At 43.1% G+C, this 26,889-nt stretch overlaps 1 protein-coding gene across 1 annotated transcript in view; it reads left to right on the top strand.

Annotated features, from left to right (window-relative positions):
- LOC124775578 (G-protein coupled receptor GRL101-like) overlaps window positions 1-26,889 on the top strand; it is a 339,081-nt gene that overhangs the window by 80,527 nt on the left and 231,665 nt on the right. The window contains exons 4-7 of the mRNA XM_047250408.1: window positions 6,994-7,116; window positions 10,683-10,781; window positions 17,505-17,663; window positions 20,231-20,383. Of these exons, the coding sequence (XP_047106364.1) occupies window positions 6,994-7,116; window positions 10,683-10,781; window positions 17,505-17,663; window positions 20,231-20,383 (534 nt within the window). The remainder of the gene's footprint in view (window positions 1-6,993; window positions 7,117-10,682; window positions 10,782-17,504; window positions 17,664-20,230; window positions 20,384-26,889) is intronic.

Raw genomic sequence — 26,889 nt, 5'->3', positions numbered from 1 at the left:
AGGCGGAAAATCAGCAATGATCAATGCACGAGGACGCAGAAGACAATCTCTTTAGACACATAATAGTACCTACAGGGCATGTGGCCTGTAATTGAATTAGTGTCACGATGATCTCTTCAGATTCCGGACTAGTCCCCCACTCGGATCTCCGGAAGGGGATTCCCAAGGGAGAGGTGACCAGGTTGCCATGAGAAAAATATTGAATAACCAACGAAAGGAAACATTCTCCAAGTCGGGGTGTGGAACTTCAGAAGCTTGAACATGGTAGGGAAGCTAGAAAATCTTAAAAGGGAAATGCAGAGACTCTAACTAGGTATAGTGAGGAGTCAGTGAAGCGAAGTGGAAAGACGATAAGGATCTCTGGTCAGACGAGTATAGGGTAATATCAGCAACAGCAGAAAATGGTATAACGGCAATAGGATTGGTTTTGAATAGGAATGTAGAGCAGGGAGTAAGTTACTGTGAACAGTTCAGTGATAGGGTTGTTCTCATTAGAAGCGACAGCAAACCAAGACCGACAACATGTTCGGGTAAACATGCCGACGTCGCAAGCTGAAGATGAGGAGACAGAGAGAGTAAAAATCTAGACACGTTGATTTGAATTGTCGACCTGGAAAAGGCATTTGACAATGTAAAACGTTGTTAGATTTTCGAAATTCTGAGAAAAATAAGTATGCGCTACAGGGAAAGACGAGGAACACACAATACGTGCAAGAACCAAGAGGGAAGAATAAGGGTGTAAGATCAACAACGAAGTGCTTGCATGATAAAGGGTGTAAGGCAGGGGTGTAGCCTTTCCCTCGTAATGTTCAAACTATATATTGGAGAAACAGTTAGAGAAATAAAAGAAAGATTCGAGAGTAGGGTTAAAATTCAGGGTGAATAGATATCAATGATTCGCTGATGGCATAGCTATCCTCAGAAAAGTGATGAAGAACTACAGGATCTGTTGAATGGAGTGAACAGTTTAATGAGTACAGAATATCGATTGAGAGTAAATCTAAGAAAGACGACAGTAATGAGAAGAAGAAGATAACAGTGAGAATGGGGATCACGAAGTAGATGAAATTAAGGAACTCTAATACCTAGGCAGCAAAATAACCCATGACGGACGGAAAAAGGAGGACATAAAAATCAGACCAGCACTGACAAAAAGAGCATTCCGCTCCGAGAGAAGCCTTGCTAGTATCAAACATATGTCTTAATGTGAGGAAGAAATTTCGGAGATTGTACGTTTGGTGCACAGCATTGTATGGCAGTTAGATATGAACTGTGGGAAAACCGTAACAGAGCAGAATCGAAGCCTTTCAGACGTCATGCTATAGAAGAGTGTTTAAAATTAGGTGGACTGATAAGGTAAGGAATGAGAGGTTCTCCGAAGAATCGGCGAGGAAAAAGAAATTATTTTCAGAAGGACTGACTCAGCATATACTAAAGTCAGAACAACCTTCGGTGACATTAAAAACAAGGTTGATAACATTAAGAATGCAATGGGAATTCCACCGTTAAATGTCGAGGAGAGTGCGGGGAGGTGCAAAGAGTACATTGAAGGTATATATGAAGAGGAAGACTTGTCTGCTGACGTGATACAAGACGAACCGGGAGTCGATACAGAAGAGGTAGGGGATACAGTTTTGGAATAGAATTTTAAATTGCTTTGGAAGACTTACGATAGTTCAAGGCAGAAGGGATGGACAACATTCCATCAGAATTTCTAAAACAGGACGACTATTCGTGTTGGTGTGTACAACGTATGAGTCTGGCGATACACGATTTGACTTTCAGAAAAACATCATCCACACGATTCCCGACATTGCAAAAGACGACAAGTGCAAGAATTATCGCACATATAACTTAACTCTATGCATCCAAGTTGCTGACAAGAACAATATACAGAAGAATGGAAAAGAAAATTGAGGATGTGTTAGATGACGATCACTTTGGCTTTAGGAAAGGTAAAGGCGCCAGAGAGGCAGTTCTGACGTTGCGGTTGATAATAGAGGCAAGGCTAAAGAAAAATCAAGACAAGTTCGTAGGATTTGTCGACCTGGAAAAAGCGTTCGACAATGTCAAACGATGCAAGATGTTCGAAATTATGAGAGAAATAGGGGTAAGGTATAGGGTAAAACGGGTAACGCACAATATGTACAAGAGCCAAGAGGGAACAAAAACGAAATGTTCAGATTAAAAAGGGTGTACGAGAGGGATGTGGCCTTTCGTCAATACTTTTCAATCTATACATCGAAGAAGCAATGATGGAAATAAAGTTTCAAGAGTGGAATTAAAATTCGAGGTGAAAGGCTATAAATGATAAGAATCACTGATGACTTTGCTATTCTCAGTGAAAATGAAGAAGAATTACAGTGTTTGCTGAATGCGACGAACAGACTAATCAGCACAGAATATGGACTGAGAATGAGCTGAAGAAAGACGAAAGTAACGTGAAGTTGCGGAAATGAGAACAGCGAGAAAATTCACATACAAATTGGTGATCACGAGAGAGATGCAAATTAAGGAATTCTGCTGCTTAGTCAGCAAAATTACCCATTTCTGAAAATGTACCTTTGTAGCACAGCATTGTACGGTAATAAAACATGGACCGTGGAAAAATCGGAAAAGAGGAGAATCGAAGCATTTTGACACGTTATGCTACATGAGAATGTTGAGAAGTAAGTGAACTGATAAGGTAAAGATAAAATGGTTCCCCGGAGAAGGACAGGAATATATGGAAAACACTGACAAAAAGAGGTGTCAGGATGGTTATACAGCTGTCAAGACATCACTGAATAACTTCAATGGTACTAAAGGGAACTGTTGAGGGCAAAAACTGTAGAGGAAAATAGAGATTGGAATATATTCAGCAAATAACTGAGGACGTAGGTTTCAAGTGAAACTCGGAAGTGAAGAGGTTGGCACGGGAGAGGAATTCGTGGCGGGCCGCATCAAACCAGTCTGAAGATTGATGACAAAAAAAAAGAGTTTAGTCGAAGCGTTGACATTCAGCCTACGTTGTTATTGCGGATATCGAACCAACCTGTCTCAAGGATTCGCTTTGTATTGTGCTCTGGGCTTCCTATTATTCAAGTTAAGTAAAAGAAGTTATTAAACTTTTTAAAATGATAATAGCTTGCTTTCAGCTGTTAGAATTTTACTTTACGATTGAAATTTTAGCATTATGCAATTTTCAAGCCTCTGTAAACTTTATTCAAAGTAATGAGAATAATTTATACCAGGATAACAGTTGGTACAACAAGAAAGTAAGTTATTAAACACTATGCGTGCAGATAATTATTTTTCTCTTTGCCTTAGAAGCCACCCACTTCTTGACATCCACCACGAGATGACTAAACAGAGAGAATGAGCAGATTGACTCATCTGAATGAGTTATACAGTATATAGAAGAGCGCATGAAAACTTTACAGAGTTGCATTGAAACATAGTACACAAATACATTGTAAGAAATATGTGGATGAACTGAACAAAGTGAAGGAATGGAAAAAAAATGGTTCAAATGGCTCTGAGCGCTATGGGACTTAACTTCTGAGGTCATCAGTCCCCTAGAACTTAGAACTACTTAAACATAACTAACCTAAGGACGTCACAAACATCCATGCCCGAGGCAGGATTCGAACCTGCGACTGTAGCGCTCGCGCGGCTCCGGACTGTAGCGCCTAGAACCGCTCGGCCACTCCGGCCGGCCGAAGGAATCGAAAATAGCATTACAAAAAAAAAAAAAAAGTTCTAAGTGAGAGAGATTATCACTCATTTCGTTAGTCCAGATACTTTGTTCAGTGTCTTACATAGTCTCGTGCGTGGAAAGGTCAAGGATTGATCTTAGGTGTGCTTTCTTAAAAATTTAAACAAACAAACTCTCTCAGTAATGTATTAGCACAAGCGCTTAAAAATGCACTAGCATGGGACTTGACATCTGAGGGGTTGGGGTTGGGTTGTTTGGGGGAAAAGACCAGACAGCAAGGTCATCGGTCTCATCGGATCAGAGAAGTACTGGGAAGGAAGTCGGCCGTGCCCTGTCAAAGGAACCATCCCGGCATGATTTAGGGAAATCACGGAAAACCTAAATTAGGATGTCCGGACGCGGGATTGAACTGTCGTCCTCCCGAATGCGAGTCCAGTGTGCTATCCACTGCGCCTCCTCGCTCGCTGTGACATCTGACCACCACGTTACGGTAATCGCTATGTCCCATCATGGCTCCTGTAGACCAAGACATAAAAACGGAAGTTTAAAAGTTGGAAACCTGTTCTGTTTGACGTTAAGAAACAACGGTCCGTGTTTCGGTCATCAAAAACTGTCAATAGTGTTTGATATCGATTTATCGCTTCCGCGAGCTTTCACCACCGTGCGCTGTTGTGCCTGTCGCTAGAAGGCAGTTATGTTCGCGCATGCGCGGTGGACCCACGGTTGGTGTGTAAAGGAGCCGCCGCAGCGTGTTTGATTTCACTTCCGGCGAGATAGTACGACGGCCTACTGACTTGAAGATGGCGGCCAGGTGTACCGCCGAAATATTGTGTCCAGCTGGAGACCTGACATGAATACAACTAATTATTACTCCGGGAAAGTGTATGCAGCCACAACTTTAAACTTTGTCGGACAGGCACTAAAGACCAAGTCAACTTCGTCTGTACAGCTGAGGTCACCACAACGGAAACTATTAACAAAATCCATGATATGGTAATGCAAGACGGCCAAATACAAATTCGTGAGATTACTGTGACTTTAGGCATCTCAACTGAGCGACTGCATAACATCCTGCATGGAGAATTGTTCAAAAAAATGTTCGAATGCGTGTGAGTTTCTAAGGGACCAAACTGCTGAGGTCATCGGTCCCTAGACTTACACACTACTTAAACTAACTTAAACTAGCAGAGATTGAAAATACCGCTTCAGTTGTAAATTACTTTATTTTCACACGACCGGTTTCGGACTGTTATAAGCCCATCCTCAGGTGTCGTACTGGGAATAGCAAAAGACGGGAGATAATTTTCACACGCCGCAACACACATAAAAAACACAAACAATTTTTTTTTCTAAAAAGTTTCAAAAACTTTTAAAAACATTTGGAAACCGCCGGTCGGGCTAGGTGCTATGAAACCTATATCAATGCGCAAGTGGCACCAGACGGTAATACAGACGACTGCCTGGTTAGGGAATATATACAAATATCACGACACTGGTACACGCGGCGCTCGGGGACCACAGCAAGTGTCGTGATATCATTTGTATATATTCCCTACCCAGGCAGTCGTCCGTAGTTTTTACAACTTTTCAGAATTTTTTTTTTTTTTATTATGTGTGTTGCGGCGTTTGAAAATTATCTCCCGTCTTTTGCTATTTCCAGTACGACACCTGAGGTTAGGCTTATAACAGTCCGTAACCGGTCGTGTGAAAATAAAGTAATTTACAACTGAAGCGGTGCCGGCCGGAGTGGCCGAGCGGTTCTAGGCGCTACAGTCTGGAACCGCGCGACCGCTACGGTCGCAGGTTCGAATCCTGCCTCGGGCATGGATGTGTGTGATGTCCTTAGGTTAGTTAGGTTTAAGTAGTTCTAAGTTCTAGGGGACTGATGACCTCAGAAGTTAAGTCCCATAGTGCTCAGAGCCATTTGAACCATTTGAACTGAAGCGGTATTTTCAACGTCTGCTGTAATGCTCAGTTGCTGATGTTCTGCCAACAGGATTGTTTCACTTAAACTAAATTATGCTAAGAACAACACACGCATCCATGCCCGTGGGAGGACTCGAACCTCCGGTGGGAGGGACCGCGCAGTCAGTGACATGGCGCCTCGAACCGCGCGACCACTCCGCGCGACGTTGAGAATTGGCTATAAAGAAGCTATGTGCGACGTGGTTCCCGCGATTGCTCACGGTCGACTAAAAGCACATCTGGCACAACATTTCAGCACAATGTTTAATCGCAAACCGCAAGAGCTTTTGCGCTGAGTTGTGTCTGTTGTTGAAACCTGGAGACATCATTACACACCAGAGTCAAAACAATCGACAGACTGGTGAAAGTGAACCGAAGAAGGCAAAGATAATTTTGTCAGTTGATAAGGTGACGGCCACTGTATTTCTTTTGGAGGGAAGGGGGAGGGGGGGAGGGGGCTTCCCTAGAAATAATCCTCATGAATTACTTGAAAAAAGTCAGAACCATAATTGTACTCAACTGTGCTTCGCTGTTGGGTCGTTAAACACTTGCGTTGGGTGAAAAAAGACCAATGTCGGCTTTGAAAAATGTGCTCTTTCATCAGGATAATCCACCATCCCGCATAAATCTAGATAAAATGGTGAAAGTGTATGAACTGGGTGTTGAATTGGCTTCTCATCCCCCATATACACCAGACTTAGGCCAAAGTGACTTTGGCTTGGTGAGGTGAAATTTTCATCAAATGAGGAAGTGATAGTTGCAGTCAACGAATATTTTTCAGAGTTTGACAGAATCTACTTTTCCGATGGAATGAAACAGAAAGAGGATCGCTCGACAATATATAGCCTTCAGAGGAGACGATGTCGAGAAGTAATGCGAGTTGTATACGAACAAACATTTTTCTTGCTTTTTTACGAGACTTATCAAATCAAACAGTTTTAAAATGCAGTATCAGTAAGGAAACATCTGTGATGTAGAAGTGTAATTTAGAGGACACATGCACGAATGCGCCATCTTGTAAGAGGTAACATAAAACTTTTTACATCGAGCGAGGTGGCGGAGTGGTTAAAACACTAGACCCGCTTTCGGGACGACGGCGGTTCAAACCCGTGTCCGGCCATTCTGATTTATGTTTTCCGCGATTTCCGTAAATCGCTTCAGCAAATGTCGGGATGGTCCCTTTGGAAGGGCACGGCCGACTTTCTTCCTCATCCTTCCCTAATTCGATGGGACCGATGACCTCACTGTTTGGTCCCCTTCCCCGAAATCAAACAAACCAACCGACAATTTTATGATGCAACATTTGGTAAAACGTGTTATTTCTGTTGCAGCGCATCGATCTTGCTGGAAGTCGGAGTTCCGGTGTGACAACGGAGAGTGCATCCGTCCTGGCTTCGTATGCGACGGCGTCGTCGACTGCAAGGACGCCAGCGACGAGGTGCACTGCACACCAGGTGAGGGTGACGAACACTCCGAATCGCTGGAGGCACTAGCGCTGGACCTACGTACTGTGCAACACTAGATCTTGCTCTACCTTACGTGCCAAAGGATCGACACACGCAAATCCTCCACACGCTCTTAATGGTCATTTCCTTCTACGATTAGGCTTGCATGCCTCTTCGTTCCACGACACCTCTCCGCTGGTCTTCTCCAACATATTTGACCATATGTAGGTCGGAACGCAATAATTAGTTTTGGTAGCCATCCATTGCTCATTCGAAGGCAGTCTTCTCGTATTCTTTGATTTTTTCCAATTACTGAAGAGACTCTCAATTTCTTTGTATGTTTTCATTGCGGGCGTGACCAATTGCACTACAACTTTGGAGTCCTCTCGGAGACTACACTTCCATTGCTTTGATTTCTTTTCTGTCGTTGGTTCTTGAGATCCTAACCACATCTACATCTATATACATACTCCGCAATCCACCATACGGTGCGTGGTGGAGGGTACCCCGTACCACAACTAGCATCTTCTCTCCCTGTTCCATTCCCAAACAGAACTAGGGAAAAATGACTGCCTATATGCCTCTGTACGAGCCCTAATCTCCCTTATCTTCTTCTATGTCCTCCCTCAATCCGACCCGATAGAGATCCCAAACGCTCGAGCAGTACTCGAAAATAGGTCGTATTAGTGTTTTATAAGCGGTCTCCTTTACAGATGAACCACATCTTCCCAAAATTCTACCAATGAACCGAAGACGACTATCCGCCTTCCCCACAACTGCCATTACATGCTTGTCCCACTTCATATCGCTCTGCAATGTTACGCCCAAATATTCAATCGACGTGACTGTGTCAAGCGCTACACTACTAATGTATTCAAACATTACAGGATTCTTTTTCCTAACCATCTGTATTAATTTACATTTATCTATATTTGGAGTTAGCTGCCATTCTTCACACCAATCACAAATCCTGTCCAAGTCATCTTGTATCCTCTTACAGACAGTCAACGACGACACCTTCCCATACACCACAACATCATCAGTAAACAGCCGCACATTGCTATCCACCCTATCCAAAAGATCATTTATGTAGATAGAAAACAACAGCGGACCTACAACACTTCCCTTGGGCACTCCAGATGATAACTTCACCTCCGATGAACACTCACCATCGAGGACAACGTACTGGGTTCTATTACTTAAGAAGTCTTCGAGCCACTCACATACTTGGGAACCAATTCCATATGCTCGTACCTTAGTTAGGAGGCTGCAGTGGGGCACCGAGTCAAATGCTTTCCGGAAGTCAAGGAATATGGTATCCGTCAGATACCCTTCATCCATGGTTCGCAAGATATCATGTGAAAAAAGGGCGAGTTGCATTTCGCAGGAGCGATGCTTTCTAAAGCCGTGCTGATGCATGGACAGCAACTTCTCTGTCTCAAGGAAATTCATTATATTCGAACTGAGAATATGTTCGAGAATCCTGCAACAAACCGATGTTAAGGATATTGGTCTTTCCTGACATGCGTAAGAAATGGAACTGCCATTGTCCTACACAGTTTAACCTGAAGTTTTCATCAGTGCATTCTAGTTTTGTCACACATCAGTGAGAATTTTGCGACCGCGCCATGATGGATGCATCGATTCCCTCGTATCACAGGGGTTAAGCACCGTTGTCAAAAGCAAGCGGCGTACCCGGACAGTCACCTATTCAAGTACTGGCAGCGCCCGAAGGTGCTTAACCTCTATGGTATGAGGGGAACCAGTGTATTTCTCCTTTGCCTTCACGGCAGAGTGGACAAGCTTGAGTCGTGGCATAGAGTCCCTGACCGCCAGTTCTCTGTGTCGATGTTTTGGATTCAGCTCCAAACCTATCGGCAGTGCCATATGAAGTGAGGGCATGCGGTAATGTTGATGGCAATCCGTCCATTGGATCGGGACGTTAAGCTCGGCAGCTCCCTTGTTTCTCTTCTGCGTGCCGGCACCGTGTATCACACTCTCCCTTCTTTTATCACCTCCAACACGAACGTGTCACTGCATCGTACACACACCCATTGCGCTCACTTGCACTTAACAGAGACGCTTACATACACGGCTCTCATATTTCGTGAAGGAATGGTGCCTTCAGGCACGAAGGACATGGAAAACCTTTTCAATTAGTCAGCTGAACCTGCTCTTCGGGGTCTTCCAGCCACGCATTCCATATTTTTTTTACCAGTGAAATACTAGTTTATATTCTTTGATGTTTTGGTTATATTCACATGTGTTATTACAACCGATGTAATTAAAGATTGATATTTCTTCCGGACAACTGACGTATAAGCACACTTTTCATTTTATTATTTGCTTCGTATTGAAGCCTGTAAGTTGGTTTGACTCTTGGGGGGTGACAGATACATCATTTGCTTATGTTATTCAGGAGAGGCAGTAACATTCTGTTCATTGGTAAAGAGAAATGTAATAACAGTTTAGGTTGTTCGATTTGAATACCTGCTGGCAGTATTATTTTCCACTGCTCAGCCACGTCGTCTAGGCAAAGAATCCTTGCATACTCGTGCACTCTTTAAGGAACCATTTTCTCCATCTAAGGGCTAGTACAATATAATCGTAACTGATGAACGTGATGATGGCAGCATGCTGCTGAAACGCGTCGTGCTAATTAAATTAAGTAAAAAAAGTAAGTGAAGCAGTAAATTGTTTCATAAATTTAAAATACAGTTGCAGTGCTCAAAGCATTCTAAGTAACGTTGATAAATTTGATTTCAACCCTTGAGCACCCAGAATATTGAAATAAACAGTCTGGTTCATGTTGATGGTAACTTGAATTGGTGACCCGAAGTCATGACAGGAAAAGCACCGCCAGAAACATCACAGAAGGACCTCAGCCTGAACCACACCCTGCACAGTGGTGGAAAAACGCCTTATTTGGCCGTCGGCGAGTTAGAGGCCTTTGCATCATTTGGAACGAGGTAGAACTGCGAATCGTCGAGTCACACTACATACCCCCAGTCAGTTAACGTCCATTTGCTATGTTGTTTGACACACTGAAGATGTGCAGCTTTGCGTCCGCCGTGAGGACTGGAAATTTGCGAGGTACCCGACTACAGATGTTCAGTGAATGTAGTTCGCTTCGCAGTGCTCGCTCCTAAACGGTTCGTCCAAGTCAATTCATCACAATTATATACCGAATTTCCTTAAATAATTTCTTAAATAAGTGTTTCCGTTAAACATCTAGTTTAATTCTAAACCTAATATCAAAACTTAGCTCTTCCATTTAAGTAAATCTTACAGCTTAATAAATTTTAAATGAACTCAGTACTTTAAATACTCATAATTCAGTGAAGCAGTAGTAGGGTCTACTATGAATTGGCTTCTTTCTTAAAAAGTTTCAAGCACATGTGGAACACCTCCTTCTGCCAGAGTTTAGTATTAGTGAGTCTAAAATTGCGTGAATATCTGTTAACTATGCACTGTGTTTTTCGTTCCATTACAGTCTTTTGTGTTTATCTATTAGATTTTTTTCAGTGAACGTAAATGTTTCTCTACTGTAAATAGTATGTCTCGCTTTGCTGCAGCCGAGTTCAGCATTTGCGGCGATGGAACGCGAGTCCACAAGTTCTTCTGGTGTGATGGTTGGCCACACTGCCACGACAACCACGCCGACGAACTCAACTGTGAGTATCCGTAGGCTGTTGCTAGACGACCATCCAAGACTACCCGAGTCTCCCTAGGAAGGTCGACACACGATGAGCACGTAATAGATTCCTCACATAATATAGGTGTTTACTATATTTACTATATTACTCATTTTGAAAGAATCTGTTTTTGGCCTGCCGTGAAGCAGTCTTCCGTTCTGTGCCGTCTGGAGTCCTTTGTTGACGTCGGTATTGTTAAATGGTCGCAGTCTGCTTGGGAATTCCATTCTATAACTTCCCGGCATTTGGCGAACTTCGAAAGTTTCCATCGCTCCGAGTTTAGTACTACACTGGTTACCCACAACATTATGACCACCGACCTACTAACGATACAAGCACGTCCAAACAGCTAGCCAGACAGTAACACGGTACATGTAGTGAGCGTGCTGTCCGTGTGTAAAATGGGGAAGGCGCGCGATCCATCTGAGTTTGACCGACGGCATAGTGTGATGGCCCGGACGCTCGGACGAGCATTTCGGAAACTGCACGCATCGGGTGTTCGAGGAGTGATGTGGTGAGTGTCTTCAACACGTTGCGAAACCAAGGTGAGACCACTTCCAGACGTTGTGGAGTTGGGCACCTCACATTACAGATGTCGGACGTCGTAGGCTGGGCAGACTGGTAAAACAGGACAGGTGGCGAACTGTAAACTTTAATACTGGGCAGAATACAAGTGTGTCTGATCACACAGTGTACCAAACACTCCTAACGATGTGCCTCCGCAGCCGACGACCCATGCATGTGCCAATGTTAACATCACGACATCGGGGACTGCGATTGAAGTGAGCACGTGACCATCGGCAATGGACGTTGGCGCAGTGGCACAGCGTTGCATCCCGATACCTTCATCATCATGTCGATGGGAGGGTATGAATCCTTCGTCTTCCAGGGCAGCAGCTCCTTTACACCTGTACTGTGGAATGGAGACAAGCTGAGGGCGGCTCCATTATGCTCTGGGGAACATTCACGTGGGCACCCGTGGAGCCAGTGGAGCGCGTGCAAGGCTCCGTGACGGCCAAGGAGTACCGCAGACTGGTTGCACACCACGTACACGCCTTCATGACCATCATGTTTCCCGACGGCAGTGCCATTTTTCAACAAGATAATGCGCTATGTCACAAGGCCAGGGAAGTGATGGAGTGGTTCGAGGAACACAGTGGCGAGTTCCAGTTGATGTGCTGGCCCCCAACTCGCCAGATCTGAACCCGATCGAACACATCTGGGATGTGACGGAACGTGGTGCCATTGCTCATCGGCTCCCTCCCCGTAATTCACAGGAATTAGGTGACTTGTGTACTGAGATGCGGTTCCAACTCCCTCCAGCCACCTACCAAGGCCTTGTTGCTTCCATGCCACAACGTGTCGCCGCTATCCGTGCCAAAGATGGACACACCGGAAATTAGGCAGGTGTTCATAATGTTCTGGCTGATCAGTGTATACCTCGGCGTTCTGTGGTAAACCTCACGGAGAAAGCTTTTGACGACACAGCCTTACCCGTTCTAGGGAAATGTTTAAATTTTACTCCAATTCCCAAGCGTTTGCCACTGGTTGATTTTATTAGTTCTGTTGAACAAAGTGTTTGTAAACTACCTCCTGATGTAGCAGAAGAGGCTAGGAGGGAGGCATGTCTTGTGTTGTCTGGGGCACGTCCGCCCAAGAGTAATATCACAGCAGCTGAGAGAGCTGATTTACGTTCACGTAGAGCTGATCCGGATATTGTTATTTTACCTGCGGACAAGGCCAATGTTACCATTGTTTTAGACAAGCATGATTACGTTCAAAAGATTCAGTGTTTCCTGTCTGATTCAGTGTATCGCAGGAACTGTGCTGACCTCACAAAAGGTGTTGAGAGAAAGACCAACAGTCTCCTGAAGAAAAATTCCTTATCCCAGGAGATATCAAGACTCTAATTCGTATTTTGTGCTGTTCCCTCGAGTTTATATTGTCTCCATAAGGCCCACAAGGGAGGGGTTCCTCTTCGTCCGATTGTAAGTAGCATTTGTGCTCCGACATATCTTCTAACAAAGTACCTTACTACTCTGTTGAGCCCTGTAGTAGGTCGATGTGAGCACAGAATTAAGAACTCCACAGATTTCTTACGTCGATTAGAGGGAATGCGTTTGAATGACTGATGTTCTGGTAAATTTTGATGCGGGCTCTCTCTTCATTCGTGTTCCTCTGCCTGTTTCGTTGCGGTTGATTGCAGTTAGGTTTGGTGCTGAATTAACGAACCTATTTCGATATGTGTTGACTTCCAGTTACTTTTTATGTAATGAGCAGTATTACAAGCAGGCAGATGAGTTGCGATGAGAAGACAGTTATCATCTATTATTGCCAACTTGTTATGGAACCTTAGAGGGACGTGACCTGGAGTCGGTGGCTTTGAAACCTGCGTGTTTTTCTGATATATAGATGATACTTCTGTTGCTTGGCCTCATGTAAGTTAGAATTTGAATGACTTCTCAGAGCACTTCTATTCAGCCCACCTGAATATTTGTTTCACGATGGACGTCTGGCTGTTTCCCTTCCTTGACGTTTTGATCAGGAGGAAGGCTGATGGTACGTTGACGTTTATAGGAAGCCTACTCACACTGACTTTATCTGAGGCTGACAGTTGTCACCATCCAGATCACTGTGAAGCGGTACTTCGTAACACGATTCACAGAGCTCATGTCACCTCGGATGCTGGGAGTCCGTCAGCTGAGTTGGTCCATCTTAAAGTCATCTTTCGTCGAAAGGGTTATGGTGAGAGACAGATGAGGCGTGATCTGCATAATCGGCTAAATGTACACCAGGAATGATGATAATATCGAGGTGACACCAAAGTCTGCGGCCTCTTTGCCTTACGCAGGGAGCATTTCCCACAGGATTTGTCATATTTCGTGTAAATATGATGTGAAGTGTGTTTTTCGGCCACCATCTAGTATCCTTATAAATAGAGATGGTGATTTTTTGTTAAATTCTGCATGGAATCTTGCTCTCTCCCTTGTCAAAAAATAGAGGTACAGAGTTAATGGTACCTCGCCCGTTTATTATTTAGTAATTTCACTATCGATAAATTCTGACGTCGGTCAGCTTTGGTTTGCGATAGCGGTAGTATTTACACTATGTGTGTTATCTTTTCGGAGTTTCTTTAAAAACCGAGGTTTTAAATTCCCTTGCACAGTGCTTACTTGCTGCAGTTATGCCTTGAAATTGGCAGGATGTGCTCGCGTCGAAACATTGTCGGTTGTCGACGACGTCCTCCGGCTGCATTCCCGTAACCATTTATTTATTCGTCGTGCGGTGAGCTGAGATTTTGGAAGTAAATCATTTGTAGAATGGAGATGCCATATATGACTGATAGTTTTATGTAATGTCTTACGCCAATGTCGTTAAATAATGTATTAATTAATGTATTGTATATCTCAATAATTACTGTACAATTTCACTGTCATAAAGAACTGTTTGAATTTTGAACGATTAAGGTCTAAGTTAAGTTGCATTTGAAACTTAACAAAATCGAAAGAAACCGACTGTCCTGAAGAAATAGAATAATACGGTAAACGTGTTTAGCTTGCATGATTTGCGAGACTGAGTCATTAAGTACGGCAGCCTTTAACGACTGTATGACGATACCGTTAAAGAGATATAAATTACCTGTACACAATATATTTATGATAAGGCAGGCAGGCACTCCGTCTTCAGGCCACAAGTGGCCCATCGGGACCATCCGACCGCCGTATCATCCTCACTGAGGATGCGGATAGGAGGGGCGTGTGGTCAGCACACCGCTTTCCCAGTCGTTGTGATGGTTTCTTTGACCGGAGCCACTACTGTTCGGTCGAGTAACTCCTCAATTGGCATCACGAGTCTGCACCCAGAAAAATTGCAACATGGCATGGCTGCCCGGATGGTCACTCATCCAAGAGCCGGCCACGCCCGACAGCGCTGAACCTCAATGATCTGACGAGAACCGGTGTATCCACTATATTTATGATAAAAACGTTAAAAATCGTCTATGACTCAAGAAAAATTCAAATTTTGCAGGAATAGCTTTGAAAAGATAATTGAGATATTGTGTCTCCTCACTTACACTGGTGACGCCTATCAGTAAGCCTACCTTTCACCGCCACCCAGAAAAACCGATATTTGAAGCACCTGCAGCAGCGAGCGAAGCTGGGAGTGACTCATTCAGCTGTTCGTAGGTACCCAAGGATATCTTGGACCACGTTGATCGTATTGCTTCCCATATTAAGTGAACGGTGCTAGAGGAATGAACGATTCGAAAAAAAGCCAAGTTTTTCGTTTTCAGAAATGGTTGTCGGCAGATGCACTAAATTATAGTCGTTTGTTCACTGTAAAATTATGTACCACGTTTCATGACTCTCTTGGGAAACGAAAATTTTCTCTGTAGGAAGGAACATAAATCTTGTGGTGAAACTTTTACCTTCTTCTTAGTATGATGACCCCTTTCCTCCCTTTCCTCGTGATGAGCTAATTGTGTCTTCAGTTCACTTCTTGAATGCAGGTAAGTAATGGATGTGTGTATTGTGAGTTGCCAGTTCCGTTGGAGATCATGACAAAAGACGCATGGTATGAAGAGTAAAGAAAACTGGAAAGAGGGAGAAGAGAGTGAGCCACGATACAATTTAGTGTAGGGAGGGAAGATCTAGAGCTGGAAGGACTGATAAATATCGGGGTGGATTTCGTTGGATGGGAAAACGAATCGGTTGTTGTTTCGTAGGGAGATGGTGTGGAGTGTAGTATTGGAGGAAATGTGTCCGTATAAGCGCAAGAGCACCTCGCGACTGGAAATATAGATCGGTGATAATGACGTTGTTGGTGTAGAGTTTGCAAATAGCAAAAGGATGTAAGTGATCAGTATGGACGACCACGGTAAAGGTACAAATGAGAAAAATTGAACTTACGCGGAAGGCAAGGAAGAGTGCGTGGTATTAAATGATTTATGGGAGTGGTAAGACTGATGGAGAGGATAGGTTGGCTCAACATTTTGTTCGAGTGGATGATAGTAGAGGTGTTCAATCCCCAAGCATGGCCAGTTATGGTTTCAGCAACTTAAGTCTTTTGTGAATTTTTTGATAAGTGATTAGTAGGTTGGATTCCCGTGTTCGTTACCAGCCGAACCTTACAACAAGGTATTTTAGTGTGTTAGTTAATTAAATAGTTTGGACATAAATAGTTACGTAAAACTGACGGACGCGGAAGCTGCGATTGGTTCGTTATCTCATTATTGCTAAGTTCTGGAGGAATCGATTTAAAAGAACAACAGGCTGCATCAGAAAGAGAACTGCTTGATATTTCAAAGGGAGAGGAAAGCGGTGTCATCAGCAGACTGGAGGAGGTGAACAGGTGGCTTGAGCTTGGGCACGCCAACAGTGTAAACGATGTATGTGTGGAGGGAGGACATGGTCTTGGGCCACGTTTTCAGAGGGATTGAAGACGCGAGCGTTCTTGCTTGAGACAGAAATTGATCGGTTGCATAGGGAGTACATAGTAAGGGAGACATTAACTGGGAGTGAATACACTTAAGAGTCGTAGGCTGTTTCAAGATCAAGATATACAAAAGTAATTTTTTTACTGTTAAGCTGATGGGATAGGACAAAGAAGAAGTAAACGAGTTTGGACAATAGTCATATTGGTTGTAACAGCTGGTTATGGATTTATTGCGAGACAATATATTCAAAGGTCTTACTAAACACTAAGATGAAACTAATGGGGCGGTACAAGAAAGTATCACCAGCGGGTGTGTTTATGTAAGGAGCAGAAGCAGTTTGGAAGTTTTCACAGCTCGGAAAAGTAACTCGTTTTGAAGGGTCGCAAGCGTTATCATTAACTGCCGTGAAGGCGCATGCATTTGTGTCCGAAAAACAGGCAACAAACATCTGTACATTCACGGACGATAGGAAATACGGAGTAGTCGAAGAGTGAGGTTGGAAATTGTGAAGATACCGACGAGATATGTTGCAAAAAGTGGTTGGTTTGTTCAGGTTGTCAGGAAGCGGGTTGCTGTTACGGAGAAGTTGGTAGTGAGGTATGGAAGTACTGCCAGTGATACGCTGGAGTGTTTTCCATTAATTGGAGTTGTAAATGGATAATGTAGAGGTAAGTCTGGTGCATGTTTCGCGCCAGCCCTGTAGTTTTTTAGCGGTTAGTAAGTACCTGATGCTCGTATGTCTGTAATGTGTCGGTGGCGTATGAGAGTATATTGGTCACGAGTAGGTAGAAAGGAGCGGTGCAGTCGACAGGATTATCGAAGGAGCAGTAGGCTTTTGGATGAAGGATTGGTCGGTTAGGATGAATAGGAGTTTTAGGAACATAGATAGATTGGCGCCTAAGAAAGTCTACTGCGGGAAGGAGTCGTGTGGCACATATCAAGGTATTGGAATGTTAGTACGGGTCTTCCTGGATGGCTGTCTTTAGATTCCCAGTAGGCATCGGTTCGGAGGTAATTTTGTACAGTGTTTGAACGGATATTCGAATGTGATGCAGGGGAATGAGATGATACGTAGGGGATGATGAAAATAAAACGTGTACGATAGTGTACTAAAAGTACAACTATTATACAAAAAGCTGAGGTGACTGGATTCTAAATTATTATGTAATTCAAAATAAATTTAAAATTCCTTTTTTTTACGAGCGGTACAAAGTTCGCCGCCGTCCGTCCTTGACAACGTTTCGTTCAAATTGTCTCTCTCGCAGGCACCGAGTGCAGAGGACAGGGCGAATATCTCTGTCCAAACGGCCGCTGTATCAGGCGCGCCAATGTCTGCGACTCATACTGCGATTGCGTGCCGGCTTCCAGAGGGCAACCGTGTGCAGACGAGGTGGACTGCGCCGGCAGATATCTCAAGGAGTACGGTGAGTACCGTGGACTTGCTGAAAACGAGTCCGCTCCATTTACTCATTCGTAGGATCACAGAAAAAGCCAAAGGACGCAAAAATCTACTGTTTCGTTTTTACGTTAACTGCGTGAAAGTGTGTGGACATTGATTGCACTTCGTTTTGAAGACGCCAACAACGTAAAAAACATCGAATGGCTCCTTTTCTGCTGATATTAAAGCATTTAGTTATTTAAAATATCGCAGCTGTTTGTAGCGCAATCTATTAACTTGATTAATCTAGATACTTTTTCATAGCAGCTGATTCTTGCTCCTTTGACAAGAACATTATCACACTGAAACTGAAAGGTTCCATTTCCTGTTGCTACAGAATGAAAAGCATACCACTGATGGTCTGCCGATTTAGATCTTATTATAATCTGTGAAAGTTGCTGACGTTACGTCTCCTTGCAACTGAATGGATGCAATTTATGTTGTTTCTTACTCGTTTCGCCTCAATTTACTAAGAAGCATTTTCAGAGGTAGTGCTGATGCGTTTCAGGACGACCTTTGTGCGAACTGAACAATGACTGTAGTTATTCTATCCGTGCTGTTGATAAATATTAACCTTTCTGCCCGTCAGTGTTTTAGTTACACTCCACACGACACGTTCCAGTCAGTGTAACGAACTGCTAATTAGGATTTTGTATCAGTAACTATGACGTTTGTTCTCTATATTTATTTAACAATCACCCTCCAACTCTACTCAACGGAGAACCAAGCGCTACTTAAAAGACTGCTGGTTTGTGTTCCATATTTTGAAATTACGTGCAATTCTTTTTTTGTTTATACAAGCATCCGCAAGTGAGAGAGGGGATAGGCAAGGGTGGGACCTGTTCTCCTTCCACCCCCCCCCCCCTCCCCCGCGGACCCTGGAAATTAGGGTAAATAGTTTTTATTCATTACAGAATTCTGATGAGGTTATAGAAGTTGGAATAACCATCAGTTCTCTGATATAAAGAAACTTCTTGTGTCGTCTATAAAATTTAGTTCTTGCGTCATGACACATGCTGTTACTGACCAACTCAGTTATATCAAAAATGGCAATATTACAGTCTTCTCGCCTCCTGGATAAATTTCTGCAGATGCGAATGTTTGTGTGTGTGATGAAGACTAACGGGCCTACCTGGTCTTTGCGTAAATCTGGCCCTCTTCAGTTATGGAATCAGATCCATCAGCCACAAAGAAGAAGCGCTTTTTTAAACTCTGTGGGGTGCAACACATAGCAACATAAGGTCACAGAGTAACCAAGTGTTCAGTCCAGTTGGCATGGCTGCACAATAACATGTCAGACTCGAGAGACAAATGTTGTGTGTGGGTTACACTTAATCCAAAGAGCCTAAAAATGTAGCTACAAGAAGATACTTTGTTCAACTAATGTTTTTGACAGTGAAGATTAAAGAACAAAAGGCAAAAAAAACACAATAAATCTGTAGATATGTAGCTTTGTAAAGTAAAAAAAAAAAAAATGTAATACACATAATCAAACTTGAATAAGCGGTCTTCTTGTTTCCGTTTTCTACAATTCGAGAAATATTAATCAGTAACGTTTATTGCCGGTTGTTTTTGTGATATCTAATAGAATTTCTTCAATATATCTTTATTTTCAATTTGGCCTTTTAATTTTCGATACCAACCTAACATGATGGCATATGAATAAAAACATCTTTCGTAAATACTTGCGAGTGCATTGGCTAAACTATAAGAGAACACAATTTACAAATGTTTAAATAAAAAGATGTGGCATCCATATTCATCGCAATATCGAAAGATGTGCTTTGCATTTGCAAACGAAATATGCTTTACATATAAGATATCAGAGGCAGTCTATGTTCCAAAACATACTAACTGGATTATCAAACAGTTGACATGTTTTGTGTACTTCCTGTGAATTTAGCTGTTAGGCACGATACGCTCTCAAACTCATGGAAACAGTTACATAATTTAAAAAGTGGAAATTACAGAGTCTTACACACCTCTTAGATAAATTTCTGCGGACACACATGTTGGTTTGACCCTACTCGCGAAGCTATGCCCTTTGCCTTTCTTCAACTTTTTTACTGATTTACCCACCTTATTACAGGGAGACGATCAGTTACAAATGTACTTCAATCCTTGGTACAGCTTGGCATTTTTCAAATTAATAAATCATTGCCAGGGATTAAAGAAATGAGGTGCGTCAGAAAAAAACCTTAGGAACAACTTAATTTACCATTTGTTTTTCAGCCTGACACCTATCCATTCAGCCACCGAACCACACTAACGCGTACACAATGTTAATTACATTTTGATAATGATTAATAGGGTTCACAACAATGGCAAAACGCTATGACATAGTACTTATCTCATGATCCGCTGCCGCTTTTTTCTCTTTGTTGTTGACTTGCAGATATCAAAATGATTTCGGCTCCAAGCTGAGCCTGCATGTTTTACATTTTTAAACACATTTCACCTTTTCTCTTATGTGTAACTTTTATTCCAAAGCAACACCTATGTATCATATGTCTGTATTATCCTCTGATAAGAATACTTATATGTTCATTGCAGGAGTCAGTGTCTGCACACCAGGTGAAACGTTGTCGTGTGTTCTGCCATCCAACAAGAAGCACCGAGAGGAACGTTGTATCTCATCAGACTTTATATGTGACGGCTATAATGACTGTCATAACGGAAGATATATCTCCGATGAATTTGGGTGTGGTAAGTTAACATACACTTTTCTCGCATCAGCTGTTAGAATCATTTAAAGTTTAGTTCCATACTTCACCTGAAGATAATATTTATTTAAAGTAGAATGGAATTCAAGAAGTAAACAGAAATCTGAAGGAGAATCCATTCATCAATAAAGTGAGATATAACTCAACCTGGCATTCGACTAAGCAATAGATTATTGTATAATTCTAAAAACCATTATATCTCAATGAGATAGGATGACAACATTTCTGACGATCCCTCATGTTATTCTTGTATAATTGACTAGTGGTGTGCATCTGAGTGTTCAAACGAGTTGTTGAATCGATTTTTATACAGAACGTAGTGAGGACAGACCCAGTCGTCATCTTCGGTTGCTACGAGCTGTGTTGTTATGTGTAGAGTCTGTTCACAACGAGATCTACTAATTCCGGTGGGGTGGGGAGGGGGGGGGGGGGCGGTGCGGGGGACGAGCCAAGCAGAGCTTACGTCGTGCAGTGCACACTTGGGCTCACATATTACTTTATGATCCAAGGGGCATTGACAGTGCCATCAACTGGCCGCCATACCCGTGTCAGCTGCTACGTTTTGCGTGTCTACGAAACTAAGAGAGGGGCGTAACAAAAGCTTCCGTAATTCATGAAATTAAAAATGATAGTTTCATGTTTCAAGAAGGGTCTTGTTGCAACTAATTCCATATCAGTTCTCTTAGCCAATTCGAAATTAAAAACAGCCAGTAGCAAAAACTTACAGTGCGGCAGTAAAAAGAATGAAAAAAGTTTTGAACATTTTTGACGTATGTAACACTGAATTATAAGCATGCTTAAAAATAATTATGATAATTTCTATAAAAATGTAAAAATGACTCGTATGTGTGGGGACTCGTATACAATACACTGAAGAGACAAAAAAAACTGTTCACATCGTGTAGGCACGACGTGGCATGGACTCCACTAATGTCTGAAGTAAATAATGTCCAACAATGTTCAAGTCTGGGGAGTTTGGTGGTCAGCGGACGTGTTTAAACTCAGTGTGTTCCTGTAGCCACTCTGCAGCAATTCTGGACATGTGGGGTGTCGCATTGTCCTGCTGGAATTGCCGGCTGTGTAGTTTTGTTTTGTTTTCTTTTTCTTCTGTCAAGAAAAATGCGTACTCCAGAAACTGATGAGCCGTTGGCCGCTGGAATTGTATCATATGCCTCCGCTATGTTTTCAGACCGCAAGAAAGGACAGAGGGTAGTGAATAAGGAAGCAAGGGATATTAAAAGATCATGTGATTAAGAAGCAAGCCAGGAAAGTAAAACAAGATTATCTTCTCGCTGCCTAATATGCTGGCGTATCTGTACGATCTGGTACAAAAATTTAGAAAGGGATAATCTCCACAGGTGTGATCCCTTTGTGCTCCTGGTAAAAAGCGTCCAAGATCTGAAGTATAGAAGTCCCATTGTGATTACTCTGATATGGATGTAATAATGTAATACGACACACTGTACTACATGTATGTGAACATCACATTTGCACTGCCAGCTAGAAACAGTCGAAAAGCAGTCACAATTAACAATATTTTAATTGGTTCGCCGTGAAGAGAAAAGCATTTCAGTTGTTGCATGCACATTATCAGCATTAATAAACTAATTATACAACAGGCTTCACAAATGAAGAAAATGGTCGGTATTATTACGAAAGTAGGAATATCCTAAAAGAATGTTATGATTAGATATATTTAATTTGTTTAAATGTACTGCTGACATAGGTAGATCTACTTTCATGACAATGTTTTTCGAACTGCAACTCACAAGGCACACATGGCTAGCTTGTGCATTCCTGTCGCGCGCATTATCCTCCGCCGCTGACAATACGCTGACCATTATGTTGTGCGACAGATCAATTGTTAATTTTTCTCAATAACAACTATTTTATTCGCGATCACACATTGTCAGTTTGGCAAGCCGTCGGTGAGTAACCAGTATCTGGCATTTGCCTATCATTCCGCCTGAAGGAGCGCTCGTCATTATTTTAATACTGCTCAGATCAAGAGAAGGAATGAAATCCTTTGGTAAGTTTCCTTTCAGTCTCTCAGTGTTAAAAATATGATGGGTTACGGGGATTCCATCAAAATTCCAACAGAATTGGCAATCTGTTTTTGTGTGATTTTCGCCAAACTCATCTCACAGCAGCTATTGAGACAGAATTTCGAAACGGAGTGCCTCATTAAACAAGTAATTGGCAATCACAGAGCTCAATAGCTTACGAAATACCTCACAGTGTCGGTTTGCAGTAACATAAAAGAAGAAATTTCGTGTTTATTTTCATACTAGAAAGCTCTTGATTCACTAGCTGGCGATAACTCTTAAAAAATTACAGTCACTGGCGTGATATAAATAAAAAGGGAACTGTAAGTACTGATATACCGCCACAGATAAGAAGGTTCCGTATGTTTAAGAATTGGAAAAAACACTCTCCTCCTTGTGTGCTATCATTCACCAAACTTTCGTCTCGATGTCTCGAGCGGTTTAGGAGATACGAGAGATGTTGCGAGTATTTCATTTTCGCGATCGTGAGATGGAAAGTGAGCGCGCTACATGAGATCCATTTTCTCAAGATCGGAGGCCGATACAGACCTCCTCCCAAGTCTAAACAAAAATTCTAAATTTCGTACGCAGCAACATATGGTGTAATACGTACCAACCGCAAAATCATAGCTACCCCAAATTTTCGTTGCAAACTTTTTGAGTTTTGCGTAGTGTCTTACTAAAATGTGTTCATCACAATAAGAATGGTCATTAGAGAGATCATGGGCACTTCACCACGAAGCTGACATATAACGCTACAAGTAAGGCAAAAATCAAATATTTTCAGTGAACAGTTTCTGTAAAATCGTTTGAGGAAGATAACAGGTTGCGCTCTCTTCAGTTCTGTCAGCTTAGAGCGTCGCCAGACGGCGCGTGCGAAGTATGGTGTACGCGTCGCAATATGCGCTGCACCCGCGCGACTCGTGCGGCACGTGCGTGTCGCGCTGTAGTGTCGTGTCACGTCACACGTGCTATACGCGTCTCAATTTGCGCCTAGCCTACACGACGTTCAAACTCACTTAAATCCCGATAAGCTGCCATTGTTGCAGCAGTAACCGATCTGATAACTGCGCCAGGCGCATGTTGTCTTGTGTAGGCGTTGCCGACCACAGCCACGTATTCTGTCTGTTTGTGTATCTCTGTATTTGAGTACGCTTGCCTATACCAGTTTCTGTGACGCCTCAGTGTACCTTCACTATATCAGCCAGTTCACTACACTACTACGCTAAAGCAGGGCTTCAGAAACAGATTTTGTTATTGGAACTTCAGTCATCTAAAGGATCTTTTTTATTGATTACCTGTAAAAGAAAGCTAACCAGGGACAATGAATGCAGGGTGTGATGTAATCCCTGGAACCTTAACACACACAACCCCATACACGAGTTTTTAGTCGACACCACCCGTTAGGACCTCCCTTTGTAAGGGAAACAATACCAGGCATTCCAACAATAAATAAGGGTGCCATTACACACACAAACAAAATTATTTTTGCTCTTGTGCTCGAAAAATTCAGCGACATTACCGGTTAGTTGTTTAGCCCCACTCTGTAAAGTACTACTCCTTTCCCTTCTCCGAGGAGTGGAAAGAATAGTAACAGCTACGCACTCATCAACAGATGTACACTGAGGTGACAAAAGTCATGAGGCAATTCCTAATATCGTGTCGGACCTCCTTTTGCCCGGCGTAGTGTAGCAGTTCAATGTATCATTTGTGGTGTCACCGCTTTAAATCGGCCGCGGTCCATTAGTACATGTCGGACCCGCTTGTCGCCACTGTCAGTGATCGCAGACCGAGGGCCACCACACGGCAGGTCTCGAGAGACTTACTAGCACTCGCCCCAGTTGTACGGACGACTTAGCTAGCGATGCAACACTGACGAAGCCTCGCTTATTTGCAGAGAAGATAGTTAGAATAGCCTTCAGCTAAGTTAATGGCTACGACCTAGCAAGGCGCCATAGCAATTGATGGTTATCGTATGAAGCATGTCTCATCAAGAACGATGTATACAAATGATGGATTAAAGTTAAGTATTCCAGAAGCTACGTACTTTTCTTTATAGCATTCATTACGTATCCTGTTTCAGACCTCACGCCATCCTGCGTGAGCTTATAGCGTGCATTTCGGCTTTCTCTAGCTATATAACATCATTGATTCAAAAAGTCGCTGGAAGTCCCCCGCAGAAATACTGATCCATGCTGCCTCTATAGCCATCTATAACTGCGGAAGAGTTGCCAGTGGAGTATTTTGCGCATGAACTGACCTCCAGATTATGTCCCATAAATATTCGGTGGGATTCATGTCGGGCGATATGGAAGACCAAATCATCCGCTCGAATTGTCCAGCGTGTCCTTCAAATTAGTCGCGAACAACCGTGGCCCAGTAACATGACATCGTTGTTTGGGAACCTGAAGTCAATGAACGATTGCAAATGGTCTCCAACTAGCCGAACATAAGCATTTCCAGTCAACGATCGGTTCAGTTGGACGAGAGGACCCAGTCCATTACATGTAAACACAGCCCACACCATTATGGAGCCACCACCAGCATACACAGTGTCTTGTTGACAACTTGTGTCCTTGGCTTCGTGGGGCTGCACCACACTCGAACCCTACCATCGCTCTTACCAAGTGAAAAAGAGACTGATCTGACCAGGTCACGGTTTTCCTAGTCGTCTGGAGTTCAACAGATACGGTCACAAGTCCGTGGGAAGTGCTGCAGACGATGTCGTGTTGTTAGCGAATGTGCTCGCGTCAGTCATCTACAGCCATAGCTCATTAACAACAGATTTCACTCCATTGTCCTAACGGATACGTTCGACGTATGTCCCACAACTCGACGCAAACGCCGCTGCGCGTTGTCCGTGGTGAGAGGTAATGTCCGAAATTTGGTATTCTCAGCACACCCTTGACATTGTGGATCTCGGAATACTGAATTCCTTAATTATTACCGAAACAGAATGTCCCATGTATCTATCTCGAACTTCCACTCCACGTTCAAAGTCTGTTAATTACCGTCGTGCGGCTTTAATCACGTCGGAGACTTGAGTACAAATAACAGCTCCGGCAATGCACAGCCCTTTTATCCCTTGTGTGAGCGATACTACCGCCATCTGTATATGTGCTTATAGCTATCCCATGACTTTTGTCATCTGAAACACCAAAAACACGGCATAATATGGGTACATAAGCAAAGTTCCGTATTACATTGTTGAGGCGATCATGGGCCGGACACAAAACAAGAGCGGGCGTTCTGCCAGTCCAGACCTAGAAAACTCTCTTTCATCTCTTTGTGAACAGGCTATACTCGCTGCCTGGACTTTAAATACAGCTTGCAGCATCTGAAGAAGACTGTCTGTCGTCGACATATTGTCGAAGAAAATAGTATATACAACTCATATGAACATCCGAAAGGCTTTCTGAATGTCAAAAACAGTTCAGCATTGATGATGCATAGAGAGAATTGCATTTCAACTAAAAATCTAATAAAAAATAAGATTAACATTTAACGCCCCATCGATAACGAAGTCATTGCGGACGGAGAAAACGCTTGAACTGGGGAAGGAAATCGGCCGTGTCCTTTCGGTGCAACCATTCCGGCATTCACCTTAAGCGATGTAGGAAAACCACGGCAAACTTAAATCTAAATGGTCGGACGGGGATTTGCGCCACCTCCATCCCAAATACGAATCCATGGTCTCACAACTGCGCCTCCTCGCTCGATTGCAGGGATGTATCGTCGATAAAAATACTCGTAACAAAGTGATTGGTAGTCAAGCGAGGGAAGGGGATGATGATGTCGTTACACATCTGTCAGAGCACACACAATATGGATGCGACAGCAATAGCTGAGCGCTTAGGTTCTACGGTAGATACGGTCACACGCTGCCCGGTAACTTTCAGGTATTAGATTTGCAACCACGGCGGTAAATCCTGGAACTCTTCTGCGCACTTTTGCAACTATTTTTAGGACATTTTGGTGCGTAAAATAAACGCGCTGCACGGAAGAACAGTGCAATAAACAAAAACAAATCACTATTGTTACTTTACCAGCAAGAACCCTGCTCTGCAACTAAACTGTGTAAACTGCCGTTTGAGGTAGCAGGCTAAGCAGAGCGATATGAAAACGACGAAAGGAATTGAAGGTATGACTTGACTACGCTCTGGGTGTTGCAACAGTGACTGTCGCGTCAATCACTTTGTTATCTGATCCATAGGAGCTCTTCCACAGTTAGTAGATCTTGAGGAAGTACTCTATGACACGATGACTCATCGTCAGCGGTCATAATCTACTCGGGAAGACGATGGTTCAGACCCGCGTCCGGTCATCCTGACTTAGGTTTCCCGTGATTTCCCTAAATCGCTTCAGGAAAATGCCGGGATGGTTCCTTTGAAAAGGCATTGCCGATTTCCTTCCCCATCCTTCCCTAATCCGAGCTTGTGCTCCG

This window comes from Schistocerca piceifrons, chromosome 2 (assembly GCF_021461385.2).
Source record: "Schistocerca piceifrons isolate TAMUIC-IGC-003096 chromosome 2, iqSchPice1.1, whole genome shotgun sequence".
In the NCBI taxonomy this organism is placed as follows: Eukaryota; Metazoa; Arthropoda; class Insecta; order Orthoptera; family Acrididae; genus Schistocerca; species Schistocerca piceifrons.
Note: the sequence above shows the minus strand (reverse complement) of the source record. Positions and strands in the feature narration are given on the sequence as shown.